Raw genomic sequence first — 24,017 nt, forward strand, 5'->3', positions numbered from 1 at the left:
TTTGCTGCTCTCACTATTCATCAGAACTGTGTCAGGGCCACGGGGTAGAGTAGTATTCTGAGGACAAGGACCATTCTGTCTCTGGATTGCCCACAGAAACACAAGCTTTATTATTCACAGGGGCCAGCTATTAGTCTCCACTGATGGCTCCGACCCAGCTGGCTCTGACCAGTGGGAATGTACATGGTGTTGCCAATTACCACATCCATGGAACACTGCATGGAAAGTATCTATTTTTCACAGTGGACTAAAACATTATCAGAGCAGAAATGAAACTCCAAGGAGGGAAGGGAGATGGAAATCACATTAGGTCATATGCAGGACACAACCTCATTTTAGAAAACAGAAGCTGACAAACAAAACAGCTCTTAGTGCTCAGCTTATTGCTCCAACCTGCTTCTCAGCTGTAAAACGACACATGAACCTACAGTTACCATACAAAATACAGAGACAGAGTCAATTGGTCTTTAAACAGTCATCTCACTTGGAGAAGGGAAGACATCTAAAATTGACACATCTAACTAAAAGATGGACCAGTGTGCAAAGCAGCAAGGCATTATTATATCCAATAAGTAAAATACAAAATATTTGACCACCCAGTAAAATCTATAAATATATTTTTAATGCATTATTATACATTGGAATGTTGATATTTGTTGGAATTTGTTGTATTGCACTTTGGCTCCAGGAAAGGGAAGCAAGCTAAATTCACTGGTTACTGTCTACCGATGGCTCCCTTTGTCCCTGCTGAAGAGACAACATACAGTATCAGCAGGGAGGTACACAACCTACATCCTGTTACCGTTCTACTTTCACTTCATTTATAAATGTGTAAATAGTTTGGAAAAGACAACTGGTTGATTACCCCCTAGTTGAAACACAAAGTGAGTGTTTACTTTCAGGGGGCCTATGGCAGAGAGATGCTTAAGTTAAATACGATATACAGTGCCTTGCTAAAGTATTCAGACCCCTTGGATTTCCTTCACATTGTATTGTGTTACAAAGTGCGATTAAAACAGATTTAATTATTTTTGTCAACAAGACAAAATACTACCGAATGTTTTTTTTTTATTAATAAAATAAAAAAATATATATAACTAACAGTTGTTGGATAAGTATTCAGACCCTTTGTTAAGGCAAGCCTAAATTAGTTCAAGAGTAAAATGTGGCTTAACAAATCAAATAAAAAGTTACATGGACTCACTGTGAAATTATAGGGGTTGACATGATTTTTAAATGACTAACCCTTCCTTTGTCCCACATACATACATCTGTAAGGGCCCTCAGTCAAGTATTGAATTTCAAGCACAGATTCAACTACAAAGACCAGGAAGCTTTTTTGAAAGACTCATAAAAAGAGCAGTGATTGGTAGATGACAATAAAACATCTGACATTGAATATCTCTTTAAGCATGGTCTAGTAGTTAATAATTATGCTGTGAATTATACAGTATATTAATAAACCACCCAGACACAGCATGGTCTAGTTCAGGGGTCGGAAACCCTGTTCCTGGAGTGCCGCACGTACTGCAACATTTTGTTCCAACTAGGCACCACACTTGACCAACTGAGCTAATTGATCAGTTCAGTGATTACCTAAATTCAAAACACCTGGTCTTCCAGGTTGGTTAAATCAAACGCATAAAGTGCCTGTGGCCCTCCAGGACCAGGGTTGCCCGTCCCTGCTCTAGTTATGCTGTATTAAACCAGCAAGACACATCAAAGATGCAGTCGTCCTTCTGAACTGAGCTGCTGGATAGGAAGGAAACTGCTCAGGGATGTTACCATTAGTGATTTTAAAACAGAAATGGAGTTCAATGGCTGTGATGGGAGAAAACTGAGGATGGATCATTGCAGTGACTTCACAATAATGACCTAAATGACAGAGTGAAAAGAACACAAATATACAAAAACCATGCATCTTGTATGCAACAAGGCACTACAGTAATACTGGGAAAAAAAATAAAAATACATGGCAAAGAATACACTTTTTAGCATAAATGCAAAACCCTACACAACACATCACCGAGTAATTGCCTTCTTATTGTCCAGCATGGCGGTGGCTGCGTCATGGGTATCAGGATAAAAAGAAGCACAGGCAAAATCCTAAAGGAAAACCTGTTTCAGTCTGCTTTACACCAGACACTGGGAGATGAATTCACCTTTCAGCAGGACAATAACATACAATACAAAGCCAAATCTACACTGGAGTTGATTACCAAGAAGACAGTGAATGTTCCTGAGTGGCCAAGTTACGGTTTTACTCTCGCTCTTCAAGAGAGCGAGAGTTGCACCCCTTCTCAAAAAACCTACACTCGATCCCTCCGATGTCAACAACTACAGACCAGTATCCCTTCTTTCTTTTCTCTCCAAAACTCTTGAGCGTGCCGTCCTTGGCCAGCTCTCTTGCTATTTCTCTCAGAATGACCTTCTTGATCCAAATCAGTCAGGTTTCAAGACTGGTCATTCAACTGAGACTGCTCTTCTCTGTGTCACGGAGGCTCTCCGAACTGCTAAAGCTAACTCTCTCTCCTCTGCTCTCATCCTTCTAGACCTATCTGCTGCCTTTGATACTGTGAACCATCAGCTCCTCCTCTCCACCCTCTCCGAGTTGGGCATCTCCGGCGCGGCTCACACTTGGATTGCGTCCTACCTGACAGGTCACTCCTACCAGGTGGCGTGGCGAGAATCCGTCTCCGCACCACGTGCTCTCACCACTGGTGTCCCCCAGGGCTCAGTTCTAGGCCCTCTCCTATTCTCGCTATACACCAAGTCACTTGGCTCTGTCATATCCTCACATGGTCTCTCCTATCATTGCTACGCAGACGACACACAATTCATCTTCTCCTTTCCCCCTTCTGATAACCAGGTGGCGAATCGCATCTCTGCATGTCTGGCAGACATATCAGTGTGGATGACTGATCACCACCTCAAGCTGAACCTTGGCAAGACGGAGCTGCTCTTCCTCCCGGGGAAGGACTGCCCGTTCCATGATCTCGCCATCACGGTTGACAACTCCATTGTGTCCTCCTCCCAGAGTGCTAAGAGCCTTGGCGTGACCCTGGACAACACCCTGTCGTTCTCCGCTAACATCAAGGCAGTGACCCGATCCTGTAGGTTCATGCTCCACAACATTCGCAGAGTACGACCCTGCCTCACACAGGAAGCAGCGCAGGTCCTAATCCAGGCACTTGTCATCTCCCGTCTGGATTACTGCAACTCGCTGTTGGCGGGGCTCCCTGCCTGTGCCATTAAACCCCTACAACTCACCCAGAACGCCGCAGCCCGTCTGGTGTTCAACCTTCCCAAGTTCTCTCACGTCACACCGCTCCTCCACTGGCTTCCAGTTGAAGCTCGCATCTGCTACAAGACCATGGTGCTTGCCTACGGAGCTGTGAGGGGAACGGCACCTCCGTACCTTCAGGCTCTGATCAGTCCCTACACCCAAAGAAGGGCACTGCGTTCATCCACCTCTGGCCTGCTCGCCTCCCTACCTCTGCGGAAGCACAGTTCCCACTCAGCCCAGTCAAAACTGTTCGCTGCTCTGGTACCCCAATGGTGGAACAAGCTCCCTCACGACGCCAGGACAGCGGAGTCAATCACCACCTTCCGGAGACACCTGAAACCCCACCTCTTTAAGGAATACCTGGGGTAGGATTAAGTAATCCTTCTAACCCTCACCCCTACCCTCCCCCACAAAAAAGATATAGATGTACTATTGTAAAGTGGTTGTTCCACTGGATATCATATGGTGAATGCACCAGTTTGTAAGTCGCTCTGGATAAGAGCGTCTGCTAAATGACGTAAATGTAAATGACTTCAATCTCCTTGAAATACTATGGCAAGACTTGAATTGGTGTCTAGCCATGATCCCCAACATCTTGACAGAGTATGAAGAATACTTACAAGGAAAAAAAAAAAATTGGCAAATATTGCACAATCGTGGTGTGCAAAGCTCTTAGACACTTACCCAAGAAGACTCACAGCTGTTATCGCTCCTTAAGAGTTTCTAACATGTATGGACTCAGGGAGCTGAATACTTATGCAATTACTATATTTTATTTATTAATCAAAAAAAGTTAGCATTTTTCAGACACTGACAGAGTAGTGTGTATATTGTTGAAAAAAAAGAATGAAATCCGTTTTAAATCACACTTTGTAACGCAATAAAATGTGAAGAAATCCAAGGGGTCTGAATACTTTTGCAAGACACTATAGCTAAAGCTGTGTTTGGTAACTTTACATTTATTGGTGTAATACAAGCAAATACACAGTAACTTAATTAGCTAACAGAATAAGAAACAGAATCTGGCCAATTTCCTTTTAAGAACACAGCTAAGGTTACCCTATACAGCACAGTAATTGCATTGTACTAACAAGTAGGCATACATATTATGACAAATGTATTACGAATGGTTGCCCTGCATACAGTGCCTTGCAAAAGTATTCAACCCCCTGGCATTTTTCATATTTTGTTGCCTTACAACCTGGAATTAAAATTGATTTTGGGGAGGGGGTTGTATCATTTGATTTACACAACATGCCTACCACTTTGAAGATGCAAAATATTTTTTATTGTGATACAAACAAGAAATAAGACAAAAAACGGAAAACTTGAGCATGCATAACTTTTCACCCCCCCCCCCCCCCCAAAGTCAATACTTTGTAGAGCCACCTTATGCAGCAATTACAGCTGCAAGTCTCTTGGGGTATGTCTCTATAAGCTTGGAACATCAAGCCACTGGGATTTTTGCCCATTCTTCAAGCTCCAGCTCCTTCAAGTTGGATGGGTTCTGCTGGTGTACAGCAATCTCTAGGTCATACTACAGATTCTCAATTGGATTGAGGTCTGGGCTTTGACTAGGCCATTCCAAGACATTTAAATGTTTCCCCTTAAACCACTCAAGTGTTACTTTAGCAGTATGCTAAGGGTCATTGTCCTCCGTCCCAGGTGAACCTCCGTCCCTGTCTCAAATCTCTGGAAGACTGAAACAGGTTTCCCTCAAGAATTCCCCTGTATTTAGCGCCATCCATCATTCCTTCAATTCTGACCAGTTTCCCAGTTCCTGCCGATGAAAAACATCCCCACAGCATGATGTTGCCACCACCATACGTCACTGTAGGGATGGTGTTCTCGGGTGATGAGATGTGTTGGGTTTGCGCCAGACATAGCGTTTTCCTTGTTGGCCAAAAAGCTATATTTTAGTCTCATCAGACCAGAGTACCTTCATCAATGTTTGGGGAGTCTCCCACATGCCTTTTGGCGAACACCAATTTATTTCTTTAAGCAATGGCTTTTTCTGGCCACTCTTCCATAAAGCCCAGCTCTGTGGAGTGTACGGCTTAAGGTGGTCCTATGGACAGATACTCCAATCTCCGCTGTGGAGCTTTGCAGCTCCTTCAGGGTTATCTTTGGTCTCTTTGTTGCCTCTCTGATTGATGCCCTCCTTGCCTGGTCTGTGAGTTTTGGTGGTAATTGCTTGCACCAGATCTTATTTAGGGGCTTCATAGCAAAGGGGTGAATACATATGCACGCACAACTTTTACATTTTTTTGAATTTTTTTAAATAAGTCATTTTTATCATTTCACTTCACCAATTTGGACTATTTTGTGTATGTCCATTACATGAGATCCAAATAAAAATATATATAAATTACAGGTTGTAATGCAACAAAACAGGAAAAAACGCCAAGGGGGATGAATACTTTTGCAAGGCACTGTATAGCTGATTCTCAGAAGTTTACCTTGCCGAGTTCTGGAAACAGTTCTTCGACAGCAATATCCATCAGAACGTAAGTCATCTTAGGGGAGCCAAAAGACAGAAACAAGAGGAGAGAAAACAGTTAATATCACCATGAGACCTTGGCTGCAGAGAAGCTGTTACTCGTCTTCATGTTTGCCTTTCAGCTTTACCTGCTTGTTGAGAAGTGGCTGCTGGAAGCCGTCAAAGAGAAGTCTGATGCCCTCGTACTTGGCCTCCTGTCCAATGCACTTTTCCATAAAGTCTACAAGGTGAAAAGACAGAAAGACACAGCAATACTGTACAGCTTAACTGAGGCCAATGTTATTTGCCTTTGCCATTAATGGGACTGATTGGTGAAACTGGAATGTTTCTACAATGGAAAATATCTGGGATTGGAGGAAACTGTCTAGGATGATCCCAGAGTTTCCGACTTACAATTCCAAGTTGGATGACCGCTCAAAACAATTTTTCCCACTCAGAGCAGGTGAATATGGCAAAAGAAAACTACTGAGTAGAGAAAATATTAATAGTCAGCCAAAGCCTGGGTCTAACCTGGCAGATAATTCATCATCTCTTCGAATGCCTTCTTGGCTCTTCTCTGCTTGTCTCCTGTGGTGCGTTCCTCACTGTTCTCGCAGAACACAGCATCTGAAATTGGGCAGAAAATGTAATTATGAATTTAGGAGAGCTGGATTAAGTAAGGCAGGGCAATCCCAGACCTCAATGGACATGGGATAACAAACAATATCATGGTGATTGGATTTGGATGAGCACTGAAGTGAAACAACACATCTACAGTGATTGTATGCTGCCCTCAAAACCTTTGGTGGAGCCTTAGGAAGGAAATAGGAGGGGTTGGGGGAGAATGTCAACAAAACAGGATGCGTTACTGAAGGAACATACACAAGCGACTGCACGCACAAACACACACAGAGAGAGACCAACACACACACACAGTACCTCTGAGCATGGTGACGAGAGACACCACACGGTGCTCCTGCAAGATCATCTCCAGCTTGTGTTGAATGTAGTTATCCATGTAGGCCTCCAATGTGTTCTTGAGCAAGATCCGCCCCCCTGACAGGATGTGATGCAACCAGTCTGGCATGTGGAACACGACTCGACCTGTCCATCAAACACAACACCAAACACAATGAAAATAATCATGACTGGGCAACAGGTGTGCGTCTGACAGTCAGGATACGCAAACCATCCTAAAAACTTTCTATCATGACAAACACTGTGGTGGCCATCACTGGTAGTGCTAAAACTCTGGATTCACTTGCACAAGGTGAGCGTTGGACCAGTCACCGAAAGGTCACTGGTTCGAATCCCCGAGCCGACTAGTTGACAAATATGTCAATGTGCCCTTGAGCAAGTCACTCTGGATAAGAAAGTCTGCTAAATCAGTGTTTCCCAACTCCAGTACCCCCAACAGAAAACATTTTTGTTGTAGCCCTGGACAAACACCTGATTCAGCTCATTGAGGGCTTGAGGATTAGTTGACAAGTTGAATCAGGTGAGTTTGTCTGAGGCTACAACAAAAATGTGTGCTGTTTGGGGTACTGGAGGACTGGAGTTGGGAAACACTGTGCTAAATGACTAAAATGTAAAAAAAATGATTTTTATATTGGCTGAATCCTATAACAGTTTGTCATATGTTACAAGCTTTGGTTTTTCCATTTATGTTTTGAGGTTGGTCTTTAGCTCGTTACCACGTAGGGCGCACCAATTGGTGTCACCTCGTTAGTCAGTATGTGTTACACCTGTGCTGGTTTCCGTCTTGTTAGTGGGAAGGTGTTTCACCTGTGCTGGCCCAAGTGCTATTTAAGAGTGGCTGGCCCAGTGCTCCAGTTGTCTTGATAGATGTGGAGGGTTAACACCTTTAGTTGGCGCTCTCTATTTTGATTTTTAGACAAACAATCCTTTATCTGATTTTGTTTCACTCCACCTCTTTAGTTTGGTGTGGGTTTTTATTTTGTTTGCTTCTTCTTAGGCAAATTTAGTGGGCACTCATGGTGGGTGTCTTAGGTTCCAGTTGTTGTTGCTAGTCAACTTTATATGGACACCCCCATGAGTGTCTTTCAGAACCCCTCCTAAAACCCCACTTGTTTTGGTTGTTGTCAGTGACTCTTGTTAGTTCTCCCTTCTGTTTGAGTGCTGGGGAACGTACCACATAGTTCAGTTCTCTGTGATGGGGAACTACTACTTGTGCCTGGTCACTTACCCATAAACATCATGTAGTCATACATCCCTTCTACTGAGATCATCTCCATAAAGTAGTTCCGGTTATGTGTCTCCAGGGTCTCAGACAGATTAGCATTGTTTTTGTAGAGGTCATTGGAGTGCTAGGGAGATCGGAAGGGACACAATTATTATATTGACAGAATGAAATATACAACTGTCAAGGCAGTTCAGAGCTACAGGGCAGTCAGTCTAGCCATCTTCCTAACAGTGGCCGGCGAAAGTATTCATCCCCCTAAGCATTTTTCCTATTTTGTAGCCTTACAACCTGGTATTAAAATTGATTTGTTGGGGGTTTGTATCATTTGATTTACACAACATGCATACCACTTTGAAACAAAATATATTTTATTGTGAAACAAACAAGACAAAAAAACTACTTGAGCGTGCATAACTATTCACCCCCCCCCCCCCCAAAATCAATACTTTGTAGAGCCACCTTTTGCAGCAATTACTGCTGCAAGTTTCTTGGGGTATGTCTATAAGCTTGGCACATGTAGCCACTGGGATTTTTGCCCATTCTTCAAGGCAAAACTGCTCCAACTCCTTCAAGTTGGATGGTTCCGCTGGTATACAGCAATCTTTAAGTCATACCACAGATCCTCAATTGGATTGCGGTTTGGCCTTTGACTAGGCCATTACAAGACATTTAAATGTTTACCCTTAAGCCACTCAAGTGTTGGGTCATTGTCCTGCTGGAAGGCGAACCTCCGTCACAGTCTCAAATCTCTGGAAGACCGAAACAAGTTTCCCTCAAGAATTCCCCTGTATTTAGCGCCATCCATCATTCCTTCAATTCTGACCAGTTTCCCAGCCCCTGCTGATGAAAAACAGTCCTGTAGCATGACGCTGCCACCACCATGCTTTACTGTGGGGATGATGTTCTCGGTGTGATAAGGTGTTGGGTTTGCACCAGACATAGCGTTTTCCTTGATGGCCAAAAATCTACATTTTAGTCTCATCTGACCAGAGTACCTTCTTCCATATGTTTGGGGAGTCTCCCACATGCCTTCTGGCAAAAACCAAACGTGTTTGCCTAAAGAAAAAAAAAAAGCAATGGATTTTTTTCTGGCCACTCTTCCGTAAAGCCCAGCTCTGTGGAGTGTACGGCTTAAAGTGGTCCTATGGACAGATACTCCAATCTCCGCTGTGGAGCTTTGCAGCTCCTTCAGGGTTATCTTTGCTCTCTTTGTTGACTCTCTGATGCCCTCCTTGCCTGGTCCATGAGTTTTGGTGGGCGGCCCTCTCTTGGCAGGTTTGTTGTGGTGCCATATTCTTTCCATTTTTTTATAATGGATTTAATTGTGCTCCGTGGGATGTTCAAAGTTTCTGATATTTTTTTATAACCCAACCCTGATCTGTACTTCTCCACAACTTTGTCCCTGACCTGTTTGGAGAGCTCCTTGGTCGTCATAGTGCTGCTTGCTTGGTGGTGCCTCTTGCTTAGTGGTGTTGCAGACTCTGGGGCCTTTCAGAACAGGTGTATGTATACTGAGATCATGTGAAACTTAGATTGCACACAGGTGGACTTTAACTAATCATGTGACTTCTGAAGGTAATTGCTTGCACCAGATCTTATTTAGGGGCTTCATAGCAAAGGGGGTGAATACATATGCACGTACCACTTTTACATTTTTTTTTTTTTAAATAAGTACTTTTTGTCATTTCACTTCACCAATTTGGACTATTTTGTGTATGTCCATTACATGAAATCCAAATAAAAATCTATATAAATTACAGGTTGTAATGCAACAAAATAGGAAAAACGCCAAGGGGGATGAATACTTTTGCAAGGCACTGTACAGTCGTGGCCAAAAGTTTTGAGAATGATACAAATATTAATTTCCACAAAGTTTGCTGCTTCAGTATCTTTAGATATTTTTGTCAGATGTTACTATGGAATACTGAAGTATAATTACAAGCATTTCATAAGTGTCAAAGGCTTTTATTGACAATTACATGAAGTTGATGCAAAGAGTCAATATTTGCAGTGTTGACCCTTTTTTTTCCAAGACCTCTGCAATCTGCCATGGCATGCTGTCAATTAACTTCTGGGCCACATCCTGACTGATAGCAGCCCATTCTTGTATAATCAATGCTTGGAGTTTGTCAGAATTTGTGGGTTTTTGTTTGTCCACAGGCCTCTTGAGGATTGACCACAAGTTCTCAATGGGATAAGTTCTGGGGAGTTTCCTGGCCATGGACCCAAAATATCGATGTTTTGTTCCCCGAGCCACTTAGTTATCACTTTTACCTTATGGCAAGGTGCTCCATCATGCTGGAAAAGGTATTGTTCATCACCAAACTGTTCATGGATGTTTGGGAGAAGTTGCTCTCGGAGGATGTGTTGGTACCACTCTTTATTCATGGCTGTGTTCTTAGGCAAAATTGTGAGTGAGCCCACTCCCTTGGTTGAGAAGCAACCCCACACATGGATGGTCTCAGGATGCTTTACTGTTGGCATGACACAGGACTGATGGTAGCGCTCACCTTGTCTTCTCCGGACAAGCTTTTTTTCCGGATGCCCCAAACAATCGGAAAGGGAATTTATCAGAGAAAATGACTTTACCACAGTCTTCAGCAGTCCAATCCCTGTACCTTTTGCAGAATATCAGTCTGTCCCTGATGTTTTTCCTGGAGAGAAGTGGCTTCTTTGCTGCCCTTCTTGACACCAGGCCATCCTCCAAAAGTCTTTGCCTCACTGTGCATGAAGATGCACTCACACCTGCCTGCTGCAATTCCTGAGCAAGCTCTGTACTGGTGGTGCCCCGATCCCGCAGCTGAATCAACTTTAGGAGACGGTCTTGGAGCTTGCTGGACTTTCTTGGGCGCCTTGAAGCCTTCTTCACAACAATTGAGCCGCTCTCCTTGAAGTTCTTGATGATCCGATAAATGGTTGATTTAGGTGCAATCTTACTGGCAGCAATATCCTTGCCTGTGAAGCCCTTTTTGTGCAAAGAAATGATGACGGCACATGTTTACTTGCAGGTAACCATGGTTGACAGAGGAAGAACAATGATTCATTTTACATTTACATTTTAGTAATTTAGCAGACGGTCTTATCCAGAGCGACTTACAGTAGTGAATGCATACATTTCATTAAAAAAAATGTTTTCGTACTGGTCCCCCGTGGGCATCGAACCCACAACCCTGGCGTTGCAAACACCATGCTCTACCAACTGAGCCACACGGGATTCTAAGCACCACCCTCCTTTTGAAGCTTCCAGTCTGTTATTCGAACTCAATCTGCATGACAGAGTGATCTCCAGCCTTGTCCTCGTCAACACTCACACCTGTGTTAACGAGAGAATCACTGACATGATGTCAGCTGGTCCATTTGTGGCAGGGCTGAAATGCAGTGGAAATGTTTTTTGGGGATTCAGTTCATTTGAATGGCAAAGAGGGACTTTGCAATTAATTGCAATTCATCTGATCACTCTTCATAACATTCTGGAGTATACGCAATTTGCCATCATACAAACTGAGGCAGCAGACTGACTGAAAATTAATATGTGTCATTCTCAAAACTTTTGGCCACGACTGTACATATCAAAAGTCTGTTTTTTATATGCATAGTTTCAGTGGAAAATGTTCTTCTTCCAAAAGTGATAAACCCTGGAATGACCGGAACAGTCTTGGTTTATGTTTCTGGGAAGGAGTGTGTAAAGATTTATCATTCTAACATACAGTTGAAGTCGGAGGTTTACATACACTTAGGTTGGAGTCATTAAAACTTGTTTTTCAACCACTCCACAAATTTCTTGTTAACAAACTATAGTTTTGGCAAGTCGGTTAGGACATCTACTTTGTGCATGACACAAATCATTTTTACAACAATTGTTTGACAGATTATTTCACGTATAATGCACTGTATCACAATTCCAGTGGGCCAGAAGTTTACATACACTAAGTTGACTGTGCCTTTAAACAGCTTGGAAAATTCCAGAAAATGATGGCATGGCTTTAGCAGTTTCTGATAGGCTAATTGACATCATTTGAGTCAATTGGAGGTGTACCTGTGGATGTATTTCAAGACCTACCTTCGAACTTTGCTTGACATCATGGGGAAAATCAAAAAGAAATCAGCCAAGACCTTAGAAAATAAATTGTAGACCTCCACAAGTCTGGTTCATCCTTGGGAGCAATTTTCAAACACCTGAAGGTACAACGTTCATCTGTACAAACAATAGTACGCAAGTATGAACACCATGGGACCACGCAGCCGTCATACCGCTCAGGAAGGAGACGTGTTTTGTCTCCTAGAGATGAACGTACTTTGGTGTGAAAAGTGCAAATCAATCCCAGAACAACAGCGAAGGACCTTGAAGATGCTCGAGGAAACAGGTACAAAGGTATCTATATCCACATTAAAACGAGTCCTATATCGACATAACCTGAAAGGCCGCTCAGCAAGGAAGAAGCCACTGCCCCAAAACCACCATAAAAAAGCCAGACTACGGTTTGCAACTGCACATGGGGACAAAGATCGTACTTTTTGGAGAAATATCCTCTGATCTGATGAAACAAAAATAGAACTGTTTGGCCATAATGACCATCGTTAGGTTTGGAGGAAAAAGGCTTGCGAGCTGAAGAACACCATCTCAACCGTGAAGCACGAGGGTGGCAGCATCATGTTGTGGGGGTGCTGTGCTACAGGAGGGACTGGTGCACTTCACAAAATAGATGGCATCATGAGGGAGGAAAATTATGTGGATATATTGAAGCAACATCTCAAGACATCATTCAGGAAGTTAAAGCTTGGTCGCAAATGGGTCTTCCAAATGGACAATGACCCCAAGCATACTTCCAAAGTTGTGGAAAAATGGCTTAAGGACAACAAAGTCAAGGTATTGGAGTGGCCATCACAAAGCCCTGACCTCAATCCTATACAAAATTTGTGGGCAGAACTGAAAAAACGTGTGCGAGCAAGGAGGCCTACAAACCTGACTCAGTTACACCAGCTCTGTCAGGAGGAATGGGCCAAAATTCACCCAACTTATTGTAGGAAACTTGTGGAAGACTACCCAAAACGTTTGACCCAAGTTAAACAATTTAAAGGCAATGCTACCGAATACTAATTGAGTGTATGTAAACTTCTGACCCACTGGGAATGTGATGAAAGAAATAAAAGCTGAAATAAATCACTCTACAATTATTCTGACATTTCACATTCTTAAAATAAAGTGGTGATCCTAACTGACCTAAGACAGGAATTCTTACAAGGATTAAATGTCAGGAATTGTGAAAAACTGAGTTTAAATATATTTGGCTAAGGTGGATGTAAACTTATGACTTCACCTGTAAGTGAGAACATCCTGACAGAGAGCAGGGGTAAGGAGATAATCAATGATTAAGGCTGTCCAATGAGGCAGGATATATCCCTACATATAGCTGAGCTGGATGGGAAGGGTGTACATAGTGTTTCCACTGTGAAGTATGTATAGGCCAAGTGGACTCAGGACAGATGGGGAGTTTTGCACAGTGATTGTAACTTAGGTAAAAATCAGGGAATTTGGGGAATGTTTTGGGAATTTTGCAACCGTAGCTGACCTTGTTGTACTCAGCAGTAGAGCTGAGGATGGTCAGCTCAGGCCTGCTGGGTTTGACTTTGGGAGATTCACAAGAGTTGAAGAAGGACTGGATGAAAGGCTCTAGGTTCTGTCCTTTCTGGCAGGTAGAGGAAACAGACAGAACATCATGATTAATATCAGACCACTGAGTGAAATAATTTCAGCGACTAACTACAGTATATCCCAAGAGATATTCTACTATTAAAATCCCATTGGATAAATGCCTCTTACCTCTTTAATAATTTTTCCAGGGACAGACCTGAATATTTTACCTGAGAAGGAATAAAATCAATTTGTCAACACGGCTACACATGGTGCTACATAGCTAATCAACAATGAATTTCTCCTATATTTCTCTATGGTATGTTTAGGCCTCCTTGTATGAATGTGTGGGTTATTAAGGATGCATCCCAATTGGCACCCTATTCCCTACACATTGCATACCTATTAGGCTCTGGTCAAAAGTAGTGCACTATATGGGAAATAGGGTGCCATTCGGGATACAACCCATGCATTTTTAGTGCTCCTTGTGTTATACATAAGTGTTATTTGATGCTCCATACCCAGGTTTACATCAGGCATCATCTTGTCCATAAACTGAGTCTCCATGCTGTGAGGTGACAGGAAGTCTGCCAACAGCTGACTGTTACTCAGCTCTGGGTGCTGCAGCAGTCTCTGTTTACAACAAAGACAAGTATTATAGTAGTTTCAATTTCATAGAACTGTATAGGCACTACAGTTACTGTATACTACAGAGCAACAGGCCTACGTACACAGTGTACATAACATTAAGAACACCTTCCTAATATTGAGTTGAACCTCCACCCCCTTTTACGCTCAGAACAGCCTCAATTCGTCAGGGCATGGACTCGATAAGGTGTCGAAAGCATTCCACAGGGTTGCTGGCCCATGTTGACCCTAATGCTTCCCACAGTTGGGTCAGGTTGGCTGGATGTCCTTTGGGTGGTGGACCATTCTTGATACACACAGGAAACTGTTGCGCCTGAAAAACCTAGCAGCGTTGCAGGTCTTGGCACAAACAGGTACACCTGGCACCTACTACCATAACCTTCTTTAACCAGTCTCCTCCCCTTCATCTACCCTGATTGAAGTAGATTTAACAGGTGACATCAATAAGGGATCATAGCTTTTACCTGGTCAGTCTATATCATGGAAAGAGCTGTTCATAATGTTTTGTAGGAATACCTGCAAATACTCCTCAAATTCTTCCCTCTTTGATGATAGGAACTCATAGTTCTTTGGTCCTATAATTCTTTTCGAAGGGAGCTGTGCATCTGCAAATGAGCCTGTGCAACAAAAAACAAGATAAAAACTACCAGTGACATAACAAATGTGAAAAAAGTTAACGGAAGCTCACATCTACTAACCACAGGACTTCAGAGATAACAAAGCTAAACAGGTATACTTCCTGTGAAGAAATGTGTGAGAAAGTACACAATGTCATCTTACCATGGAACTCTGTGAGTTTATTTTCTAGAACGTAGAATTCCATGTATCTTCTGAAGATGGACCAGTCCTCTGTTTCATGTCCCACTGAAAATCACTCAAGAATCAACACAATTGAAAACCAACATATATAGTGCATCCTAAATGGCATCCTATTCCGTACAAAGTACACTACTTTAGACCAAGGCCCTCTGATCAAAAGTAGTGCACTGTGTAGGGAATAGGGTGGCATTTAGGACTTTAACATAAACAGCTCTGGCCGTGCCCTCACCTTCCTTCATGTCATTGCGTTCCACGTCGATGCAGAACACGGGGACCCTCTCCTTCTTCACCTCGTCATCGTAGAAGTCAATGTAGGGGATGGTGATGCTCCAGGCTGACAGGTTCCTCAGGACTCCTGGAGTACTAGCTGTCTCCACAGAGGAGTCATCCTCCATCACCATAGTCGCTTCCTCAACCTGCAACCCAACATGGGATGTCAAAAAGGCACTCTTCATATAATTAATTAAAATTCCTTTATTTGTATGGCATGTTCAATGATGTGTTAGTGTGTGAAAATTCAAGAACAATATTGGAATTGGAAATAATTGTTGTGTGATACTTTAGTGTTATCCTCGGAGTGTATTTTTTTTAAACTGTACTTACTACTAAAGTAACTGACAATTCAATCAAAATCACTATGGAAACCCAGCCTGTGGTTACAATATGCAGGAATAGAAATCCCCCATTCATATGCACGGTGGAGGATGGGGATGTGATCATGGTTTCGGTGTCAGTGTTCGTTTTGGGGGGGGGAGTTCTCACCGCTTCATCTTCAGCGTCGACCATGGTGTACGGCAGCATCGCCCCCTCCATGGTGGTGCTCTTGAAGACGCCTTTGATTTTGCTGCCGATCCGGCTGATCCCGAACGTCTCCCCTCGTTTTGAGACGTTCCTTCACAAGCACACACATGAACACAGAACTGAACACACAAGAAAATGGAATGCCAGACAGGCAGCTGTGTGAAACTGCATGTGTTGTTGCTGTCAACAGTTGATGCCACTTATCCAAACATCTGCTGTTAATGCAGCGATGCCTCAAATGGTGATATGCAGATCAAAATAATTCAAAATGCTGCAAAGATGTTGAAATTATAAGTCCAAAGTCAAAGTGCCATGCTGAGGTCCAAATCCAAACATGAACACACAAAGAGAGCACACATCATGAAACGTTGCACATTCTACTAATGCCAAGCAGACAGATGAGAACAGATGCACTCAAGCAATGAGAGGTAGTTTGTAGTTGTGTACAGGAGTCCATGCTTACAGACTGAGGCTCACATCTAGCCATATGTCAGTAAAGGTGGAGGTTTGAATGTTGGATGGGCAACTTAGTGCAGACCAAAAATTAGGGACAAGAAGGGAAGGTTGAAGAGGGATGGGGTGAAATTGAGGCCCTCCAACTCTGTCCCGACAAGGAGATCTGGCGTCCATTATACACAAGAGAACTATGGGCGCTCACACAAGACGTGGATAGACCATTAGAGAAACAGTATGAGAGGAGATTAGTTATGGGGCCATGGGAAACACCATATTTCTCCTTCCTCCATTCTGTGGCTCGAGTTCAACGCCAAAACTAGAAATTAAAATACTATTCAAAGCACCTGCTACCTTGAATGTTCAACAATTCTTCAACTGAATAAAAACAATTGCATATAACCCCAACTCTTGTTCAGTTACAGCAGTACAAGGTAAAGAGCAAGTCTTAACAAAAACAACACAAACGCTAGCTTGCAAAAGCCTACTGAAGAAAAGTGCTTATTGCCCCACAATGCTTTTTCTAAGGCACATTTTGGTTCCATTCACTGCAGTCTGGGCTAATTATATCTGGCATGCAGCAAACTCAACGGCAGTCGGCAGCAGGACATTAACCTGGTCTGCATCATTCCCAAACACATACTCACCTCATATCATCCACACACAGACTATTCCTGGAATAACAGCAAGATAAACAGCATAAGCCCACAGCTACAGGCTTCAAATAATACAAAATAGCTTCAGTGCCGTCGATTGTGTTGGGCATAAACAGGCCTATGTTACAGGGTCCAAAAATAACAAGACACCACCCTAATGTGGAGTCTTGGCTGAGAAGTAAAGATGCACGATGTGTAGAAATAGCCATTGAAACTACACTTAACACTTCTGTTTAGAAGAAGATGAAATCTCACCAATCAAGTCTCTATTTAGATGCAAAGAGACAATGTGTGTGTATATAATATGAGTGAGTGAAAATAAACAACACTAAACACTTCAGCTTAGAAGAATATTACACCTCTTTCTAATGTTACAGTCATTGCCATCAGGAGCACAAACCTGTTAATTCTGGAGTCCCTTTTTGGAGACTCTGCCCCCATCAGCAGGTGTGTGAAATACTGCAGAGACAGAGTTATGAATGGGAAAAATGTTATCAGTTAGTCAACTTGCTTTTGTATATTGAAACGTTCACGTTGTCATTGTATCATGTTCTGGCTCGTTGTAGGACAATTCCATTGAAGGCGATTAGATTAGGGTGTATGGTTTATGTCCACATAGAAAGTACAGGTTGCATCCCAATAATCTCTCTTTTCTCCAGAAATGTGCACTTGTTCACTTCCCTTCATGGTTTAGAAAGGAAAATGACAGGTACAGTTAAAGTCGGAAGTTTACGTACACCTTAGCCAAATACATTTAAACTCAGTTTTTCACAATTCCTGACATTTAATCCCAGTAAAAATTCCCTGTTTTAGGTCAGATAGGATCACCACTTTATTTTAAGAATGTGAAATGTCAGAATAATAGTAGAAAGAATGATTTATTTCAGCTTTTATTTCTTTCATCACATTCCCAGTGGGTCAGAAGTTTACATACACTCAATTAGTATTTGGTAGCATTGTCTTTAAATTGTTTAACTTGGGTCAAATGTTTTGGGTAGCCTTCCAGAAGCTTCCCACAATAAGTTGGGTGAATTTTGGCTCATTCCTCCTGACAGAGCTGGTGTAACTGAGTCAGGTTTGTAGGCCTCCTTGCTCACACACGCCTTTTCAGTTCTGCCCACAAATTTTCTATAGGATTGAGGTCAGGGCTTTGTGATGGCCACTCTAATACCTTGACTGTGTTGTCCTTAAGCCATTTTGCCACAACTTTGGAAGTATGCTTGGGGTCATTGTCCATTTGGAAGACCCATTTGCGACCAAGTTTTAACTTCCTGACTGATGTCTTGAGATGTTGCTTCAATATATCAACATAATGGCATCTATTTTGTGAAGTAAACCAGTCCCTCCTGCAGCAAAGCACCCCCACAACACGATGCTGCCACCCCCGTGCTTCAAGTTTGGGATGGTGTTCTTCGGCTTGCAAGCCTCCACCTTTTTCCTCCAAACATAACGATGGTCATTAGGGCCAAACAGTTCTATTTTTGTTTCATCAGACCAGAGGACATTTCTACAAAAAATACAATCTTTGTCCCCATATATAGTTGCAAACCGTAGTCTGCCTTTTTTATGGAGGTTTTGGAGCAGTGGCTTCTTCCTTGCTGAGCAGCCTTTTAGGTTATGTCAATATAGGACTCGTTTTACTTGTGGATATAGATACTTTTGTACCCGTTTCCTCCAGCATCTTCACAAGGTCCTTTGCTGTTGTTCTGGGATTGATTTGCAATTTTCGCATCAAAGTACGTTCATCTCTAGGAGACAGAACGCGTCTCCTTCCTGAGCGGTATGAAGGTTGTGTGGTCCCATGGTGTTATTACTTGCGTACTATTGTTTGTACAGATGAACGTGGCACCTTCAGGCGTTTGGAAATTGCTCCCAAGGATGAACCAGACTTGTGGAGGTCTACAATTCTTTTTCTGAGGTCTGGCTGATTTCTTTTGATTTTCCCCATGATGTCAAGCAAAGAGGCACTGAGTTTGAAGGTAGGCCTTGATATACATCCACAGGTACTTGAAATACATCCTCCTATTGACTCAAATGATGTCAATTAGCCTATCAGAAGCTAAAGCCATGAGATCATTTTATGGAATTTTCCAAGCTGTTTAAAGGCACAGTCAACTTAATGTATGTAAACTTCTGACCCACTGGAATTGTGATACAGTGAATTATAAGTGAAATAATCTGTTTTTAAACAATTGTTGGGAAAATGACTTGTGACATGCACAAATTAGTCCTAACCGACTTGCCAAAACTATAGTTTGTTAACAATACATTTGTGGAGTGTTTGAAAAAGGAGTTTTAATGACTCCAACCTAAGTGTATGTAAACTTCCGAGATGGAAACTCCATCTAGCCCAAGCCTACTTGACCATTACAATGTTTTAAAATGTGTGGGCAGTAGGACAGAATATTGGGATGCAACCAGAGAGTAGTGTCAGTGCATGGCTGGGGCTCACCCCATCGCTGTGGCAGAACATGGGGGTGAAGACGCTCTCCAGCAGGGACAGGACATGCTCGTAGGCCTCAAACAGGCAGCGCATAGTCTGCAGCTTCACCACTCCCTCGTACGGCCCCTCGGCAACTAAAACAAGAGACATATATGTTTTTAAAGGTTTAAGGACTTCCAGAAAAGAGCACATCTCACATCACACTGTGTTAAATGATTGTGGTAAAATTGTGAGCACCAAGTGACTACCACAGCTTACTGTTTCGTATTTCCTCAACGATGAAGCGGTCAAAACTGATCTTGTCGATACTCTCCTCCAAGCAGTAGGTCTTGTAGACGTGCTGCACCTCACCATGCAGACGATGCAGCTCAGCTTCACTCAGCTCTGGACACAGGATCTTATCATTGAACTCCTCTGTAATGCCATGAAGGAGAAGTGGATGAATGCTGTTAGTGTTACCAGATTGATCTATGCTTTATAAAACTCTTCAAACTTAACTGAAAATAAGTGGGGTTGTGTAGTACCTCTCTAAATATCACTGGCTTGACTATGGTTATTTTACATGTCCTCCTGGACTTACATTAAATGGATCTTTGATGAAATGATATAAATGCCTCTCAATAGAGCAGTATGCAGGAAAGACCTTACAGCCTCGTATGAGGTTCTATGAGATTTGTCCTTACCCACGGTGAGTAAGAACTGGAGCACGTGCACGGCTCCCTCCTGCTTTAGGAAGTTCATGAAGCGGAACAGAAGGTCCTGCTGCTCCCGGATCTCCTTCAGCTCCAGCTTCAGCACCTGGGAAACCAGATGGCAGGAGGAAAGACAGAGTTCAGCAGCTGTGTGTGCTCCCTAAATGGCACCCTGTTCCCTTTATAGTCAACTACTTTTGAACAGGGCCCATAGAAATGCACTATATAGGGAATAGGAGGCCATTTGGAACACATTCTGTGTTTGTCCATGCAAAACTCTCTACCAATATTTCATTTATCAATCTCTTCTCTTTTTTTTTTTGTATTCTGTTTAAGTTCATTAACTACCTTTCTCACTGTGCTTGTAATGGCTGATAGAGTACTGTACAGCCAATGAATTGGTCAGTGGACTGGATATGTCGGTAACAAGGGCTTTCTGTGCCCATAGGACTAAGTACTTACAGATGTCTTCTTGGTACGAGGGTCAGCGTATTTCTGCAGGAATGGAACCAGGGTAGATGGTGGCTCCATGGCCGGCTCAGACTTGGAAAACAATGAGGAATGAACCACAAATGCACGACTGCATGATGCTTCCACTAGAAGATTGGTAAAATGTGCAATTTACTTACTGGAGTGTCATCAACGAATATTAGCACCATGTGGTTCACAGTATCCTGAAAAGCAACAGGAGGAATGCATCAGTAAGATGGAACGTGTCAACCACCACTCAGTTACGTTGCTAAAATTCCAGGTCTAAAATGTTCTGCTCGTTCATGCATTTCATTGATACAATCTTAATGCAGAGAGTTTTGAGTTTATATAATTGGCCCATTCACTTGATTCTGCTCCTTTGAAAAACAATGGCTTGCTCAGCACAAAGCAGTTCTTGCACGAGTCATGTGAATGGCCTTTAGCTTCTACACCCTCGATCACTAAGCACACATACATCATCATACTTACAGGATCAGCCATGAAGTCCATGATGGGGAGGAACACAGAGCCTACCAGGATCTCTTGCATCAGCACAGCTAGAGATCTGACAAAGAGTAAGACACAGGATTCAGAGTAAGACAGGATTCCAATTGCCTTGTTTCAAAAATAAATGTTTTCCTTTCCCTTCAACAGGTCCACGGACTCTGTCCCAAATGGCACCCTTTTCCCTTTATACAACACTACTTTTGACTATTGCCCTATGGGCCCTGGTCAAAAGTAGTGCACAATACAGGGTGTAGGGTGCCATTTGGGAGGCAACTGTCTGGTTGGTTTGGCCTACCTGCAGTCAGTGGCTTTGGGAGGCATGAGATAGGCAAATAGCATCTTTGTCACCTTCCTGAGATAACGGAGCTCATCTTTGCGACTATGCAGGGCAAAATGTAAGCCAGGCCCATACTCATCCAGAGCAGCCTGCTGCAAACCCTCAGTGTTCTTCACTGAAACACACACATACACACACAGTATTAAGCCTTGCACAGTCAGTGCACATTTAGTTCTCTACTGACCAACATCTTGCAGTGCAGAAACTTACTGCAATTTGTGTTACCAATCTACAGAATATAAACCTTTTTGCTTGGCCTTTGCAATTATTTCAACGTGCTTCATGGCTGCTTTCATCATTTTGCCAGAAATAACTGAGGGGACATCAACCTGTATGAAACATTTTCACAGTTAATGTAAAGCCTGAGTACATTAACAATGTATTAACCATAATCAGCAATATGTGGACCCAAGGTCTCCCTTGAAAAAGAGACTCTGGGTCTCAATGGTCTTATCCTGGTTTTAAAAAAGGCATACATAACTTGAATCGACTGAGAACTATGCATCACCTTCTGAGCTCGCCGAACTAACACAGATGCAAAGAACCGAAAGGTCATTCTCAGTTCATCTACACATGCCTCATCATCTGTGATGTTCCTGTCATATAAAGAAAAGCATAATGAAATATGCATTCACACTTCCCTCTCCTCTCCACAGAACAGAGAAGTCAAATGTTAAAAACTGTGGTAGAATCTACTCACCGGTACCAGGGATATACAAAATTCTCCAGAACCAACTCGAGCACCTAAGGGCCAAACGATAATACAAAATGGATTTCCTGATTTGGACAATAAAGACATTGACTGATTGACAATCTGTTATAATTGTGACTGATTGACAATCTGTTATAATTGTGATTTCTAATCAAAATCCTATTTAAAATGACCAATTGCAATACCTCAGACATGGAAGCATCCACTTTGGAGTAGACTTTCAAGTCCAACCATGGCTGATAGTTTTCTAGGAGTAATGTTGGTCTGTGAAGGACAACATATTTCAATAGTGATGTGAATGAGAAGCACCGACTCATAGTGTCCACTAGGTGGCAAATTAACTCCGCCAAATCCTTCTTCGACTTTTATTAATCAATCAATGTCACTGCTGTTCATTGCTGCTCAACACAAGCTTCCATTCATTCGCCATACATGTAAACGTGACATTTGGTCTGTTCTCCATTTGTGCTAGGCTTATATTGAGTGGTCTGACATACCTGTGACGTTTGCACTTTACTTTCCCACACACTGCACAGCTGTGTCCCAATGGAAACAGCTCCTGTTGCTCTTGCTGGTGGAAGAATAGATAGGGAGACCCTGTAGCTACAACACTTGTCACTTACTTTTGGATATCCCACTGACTAATGAGAAATTACCAACTGTTTACAGAAACGTAATAAGCAACTCAATTACAAAACACTGCATTCCCCTCTGACTATTGGGTCATATTAATTAGGGCACACTGAAGGAAAACGTTTGCAACAGAAAACTAAAACGACTGTTTAGTTCAGGAGGTTGTCCCTCCCTGAATCATCCGTATTCTTCAATTTGGTGCCTAGTGAACATGACCGTTGTACTTCAGGTTTTTGGAATGTGCTTACTTTGTTCTTGGGCTTTATGGTGTACAGGATGTTGGGCAGGAGTGATTCTGGACCGAGGGAGCAATAGAATGTAATCACTCCAGCCAGGAAGGACCAAAACACCATCAGAATGTGAAGATACCTAGAATAACCAGGTCAGACACATAGCTAGATGTCTAATACCTCAACTGAAAAAAATGAAATATTCTGAAAGAATGAGTATAGACAGGATGCTATACTGACTTTTCCCCCGACAGTTCTGAATTGAGCAAAATAACCGTTTAACTACTTCAGATTACATGAGGATAAGGTATAACATTTGTAATTTATTCCAAAATAGACATCCACCTTGTTTGTCCACAAAACCTACCTATTAAGAAGTATAGTTAATGACAGCATAAAAACCAGAAGAATGCAAAAGACAGGATATTGACGTCCAACTTCCCTCAAGACATCAATTTGCAGTCCTTGCTTCAGGCTCTCCAGATAAACTCGAATACATTCCATTTTACAAATGGGGTCTGTTGAAGAAGTGAACATTTTATTTACTCCCGCTAGCTTGAAAGGTGTAGCTAGCAAGTTAGTTACATGGATAGCCTACTATTTTAAGTAATACCAGCAAAAAGTAACAGCACACCAGCTACAATGTACTTAAATTATCAAGGGGCACGCGACATTAACTAGCTGGCTACTTACAAATGAGTAATCCAGGCAGCTAGTTCTACTTCAGACAGCGAACCATGTTATACTTTTGTGTCAGTTTCAGATAGCTATACTTCTATGTCTTCATTTTAATTGTAGCTAGCTAGCGTTCTGTTCTTTCCTATGCCCGAAAGTGTTGTTTATTTCCTTGACAGATCGACTGTTTCCTTAATCCTACAGTCGTCACTTCCGGCTCTAATCCTCGCCACTAGTACATCGAGGGATAGGAGATGCGACTGGGAAATCTTTAGTACTAGTAGTCTTGAGTTGTATTATCGTAGATATTTTCTGTAACGTTCGTTAATAATCCCCTTAT

At 42.4% G+C, this 24,017-nt stretch overlaps 1 protein-coding gene across 3 annotated transcripts; it reads right to left on the minus strand.

Annotated features, from left to right (window-relative positions):
- Nucleotides 1-600: 600 nt before the first annotated feature.
- Nucleotides 601-23,912, minus strand: LOC100195427 (sorting nexin 14). 3 transcript variants are annotated; one of them, XM_014144084.3, is made up of 30 exons: nucleotides 23,696-23,912; nucleotides 23,370-23,520; nucleotides 23,021-23,141; nucleotides 22,637-22,710; nucleotides 22,325-22,403; nucleotides 22,128-22,171; nucleotides 21,936-22,023; nucleotides 21,672-21,756; nucleotides 21,386-21,542; nucleotides 21,073-21,148; nucleotides 20,742-20,786; nucleotides 20,575-20,655; nucleotides 20,104-20,218; nucleotides 19,679-19,834; nucleotides 19,430-19,554; nucleotides 17,378-17,436; nucleotides 16,969-16,995; nucleotides 15,830-15,959; nucleotides 15,297-15,483; nucleotides 15,029-15,112; nucleotides 14,765-14,865; nucleotides 14,122-14,233; nucleotides 13,790-13,830; nucleotides 13,539-13,655; nucleotides 7,972-8,092; nucleotides 6,705-6,869; nucleotides 6,297-6,392; nucleotides 5,915-6,006; nucleotides 5,746-5,802; nucleotides 601-744 (listed from the first exon to the last, which is right to left on the minus strand). In XM_014144084.3, exons 2-30 carry the CDS (start codon nucleotides 23,504-23,506, stop codon nucleotides 709-711), a joined length of 2,808 nt encoding a protein of 935 aa, XP_013999559.3. In that variant the 5' UTR covers nucleotides 23,507-23,520; nucleotides 23,696-23,912; the 3' UTR covers nucleotides 601-708.
- Between the last annotated feature and the right edge of the window lie 105 nt (nucleotides 23,913-24,017).

This window comes from Salmo salar, chromosome 15, assembly GCF_965601325.2.
Source record: "Salmo salar chromosome 15, fSalSal1, whole genome shotgun sequence".
NCBI classification, from domain to species: Eukaryota; Metazoa; Chordata; class Actinopteri; order Salmoniformes; family Salmonidae; genus Salmo; species Salmo salar.

Coding starts and splice junctions, on each gene's coding strand:
- LOC100195427 (XM_014144083.3), bottom strand. CDS start 23,506: ATGGAATGTATTCGAGTTTATCTGGAGAGCCTGAAGCAAGGACTGCAA. Junction 21,757..21,935: donor TAGTTCGGCGAGCTCAGAAG/GTGATGCATAGT, acceptor TGTTTCATACAG/GTTGATGTCCCCTCAGTTAT. Junction 6,870..7,971: donor TGACTACATGATGTTTATGG/GTAAGTGACCAG, acceptor TTTGATGGACAG/GTCGAGTCGTGTTCCACATG.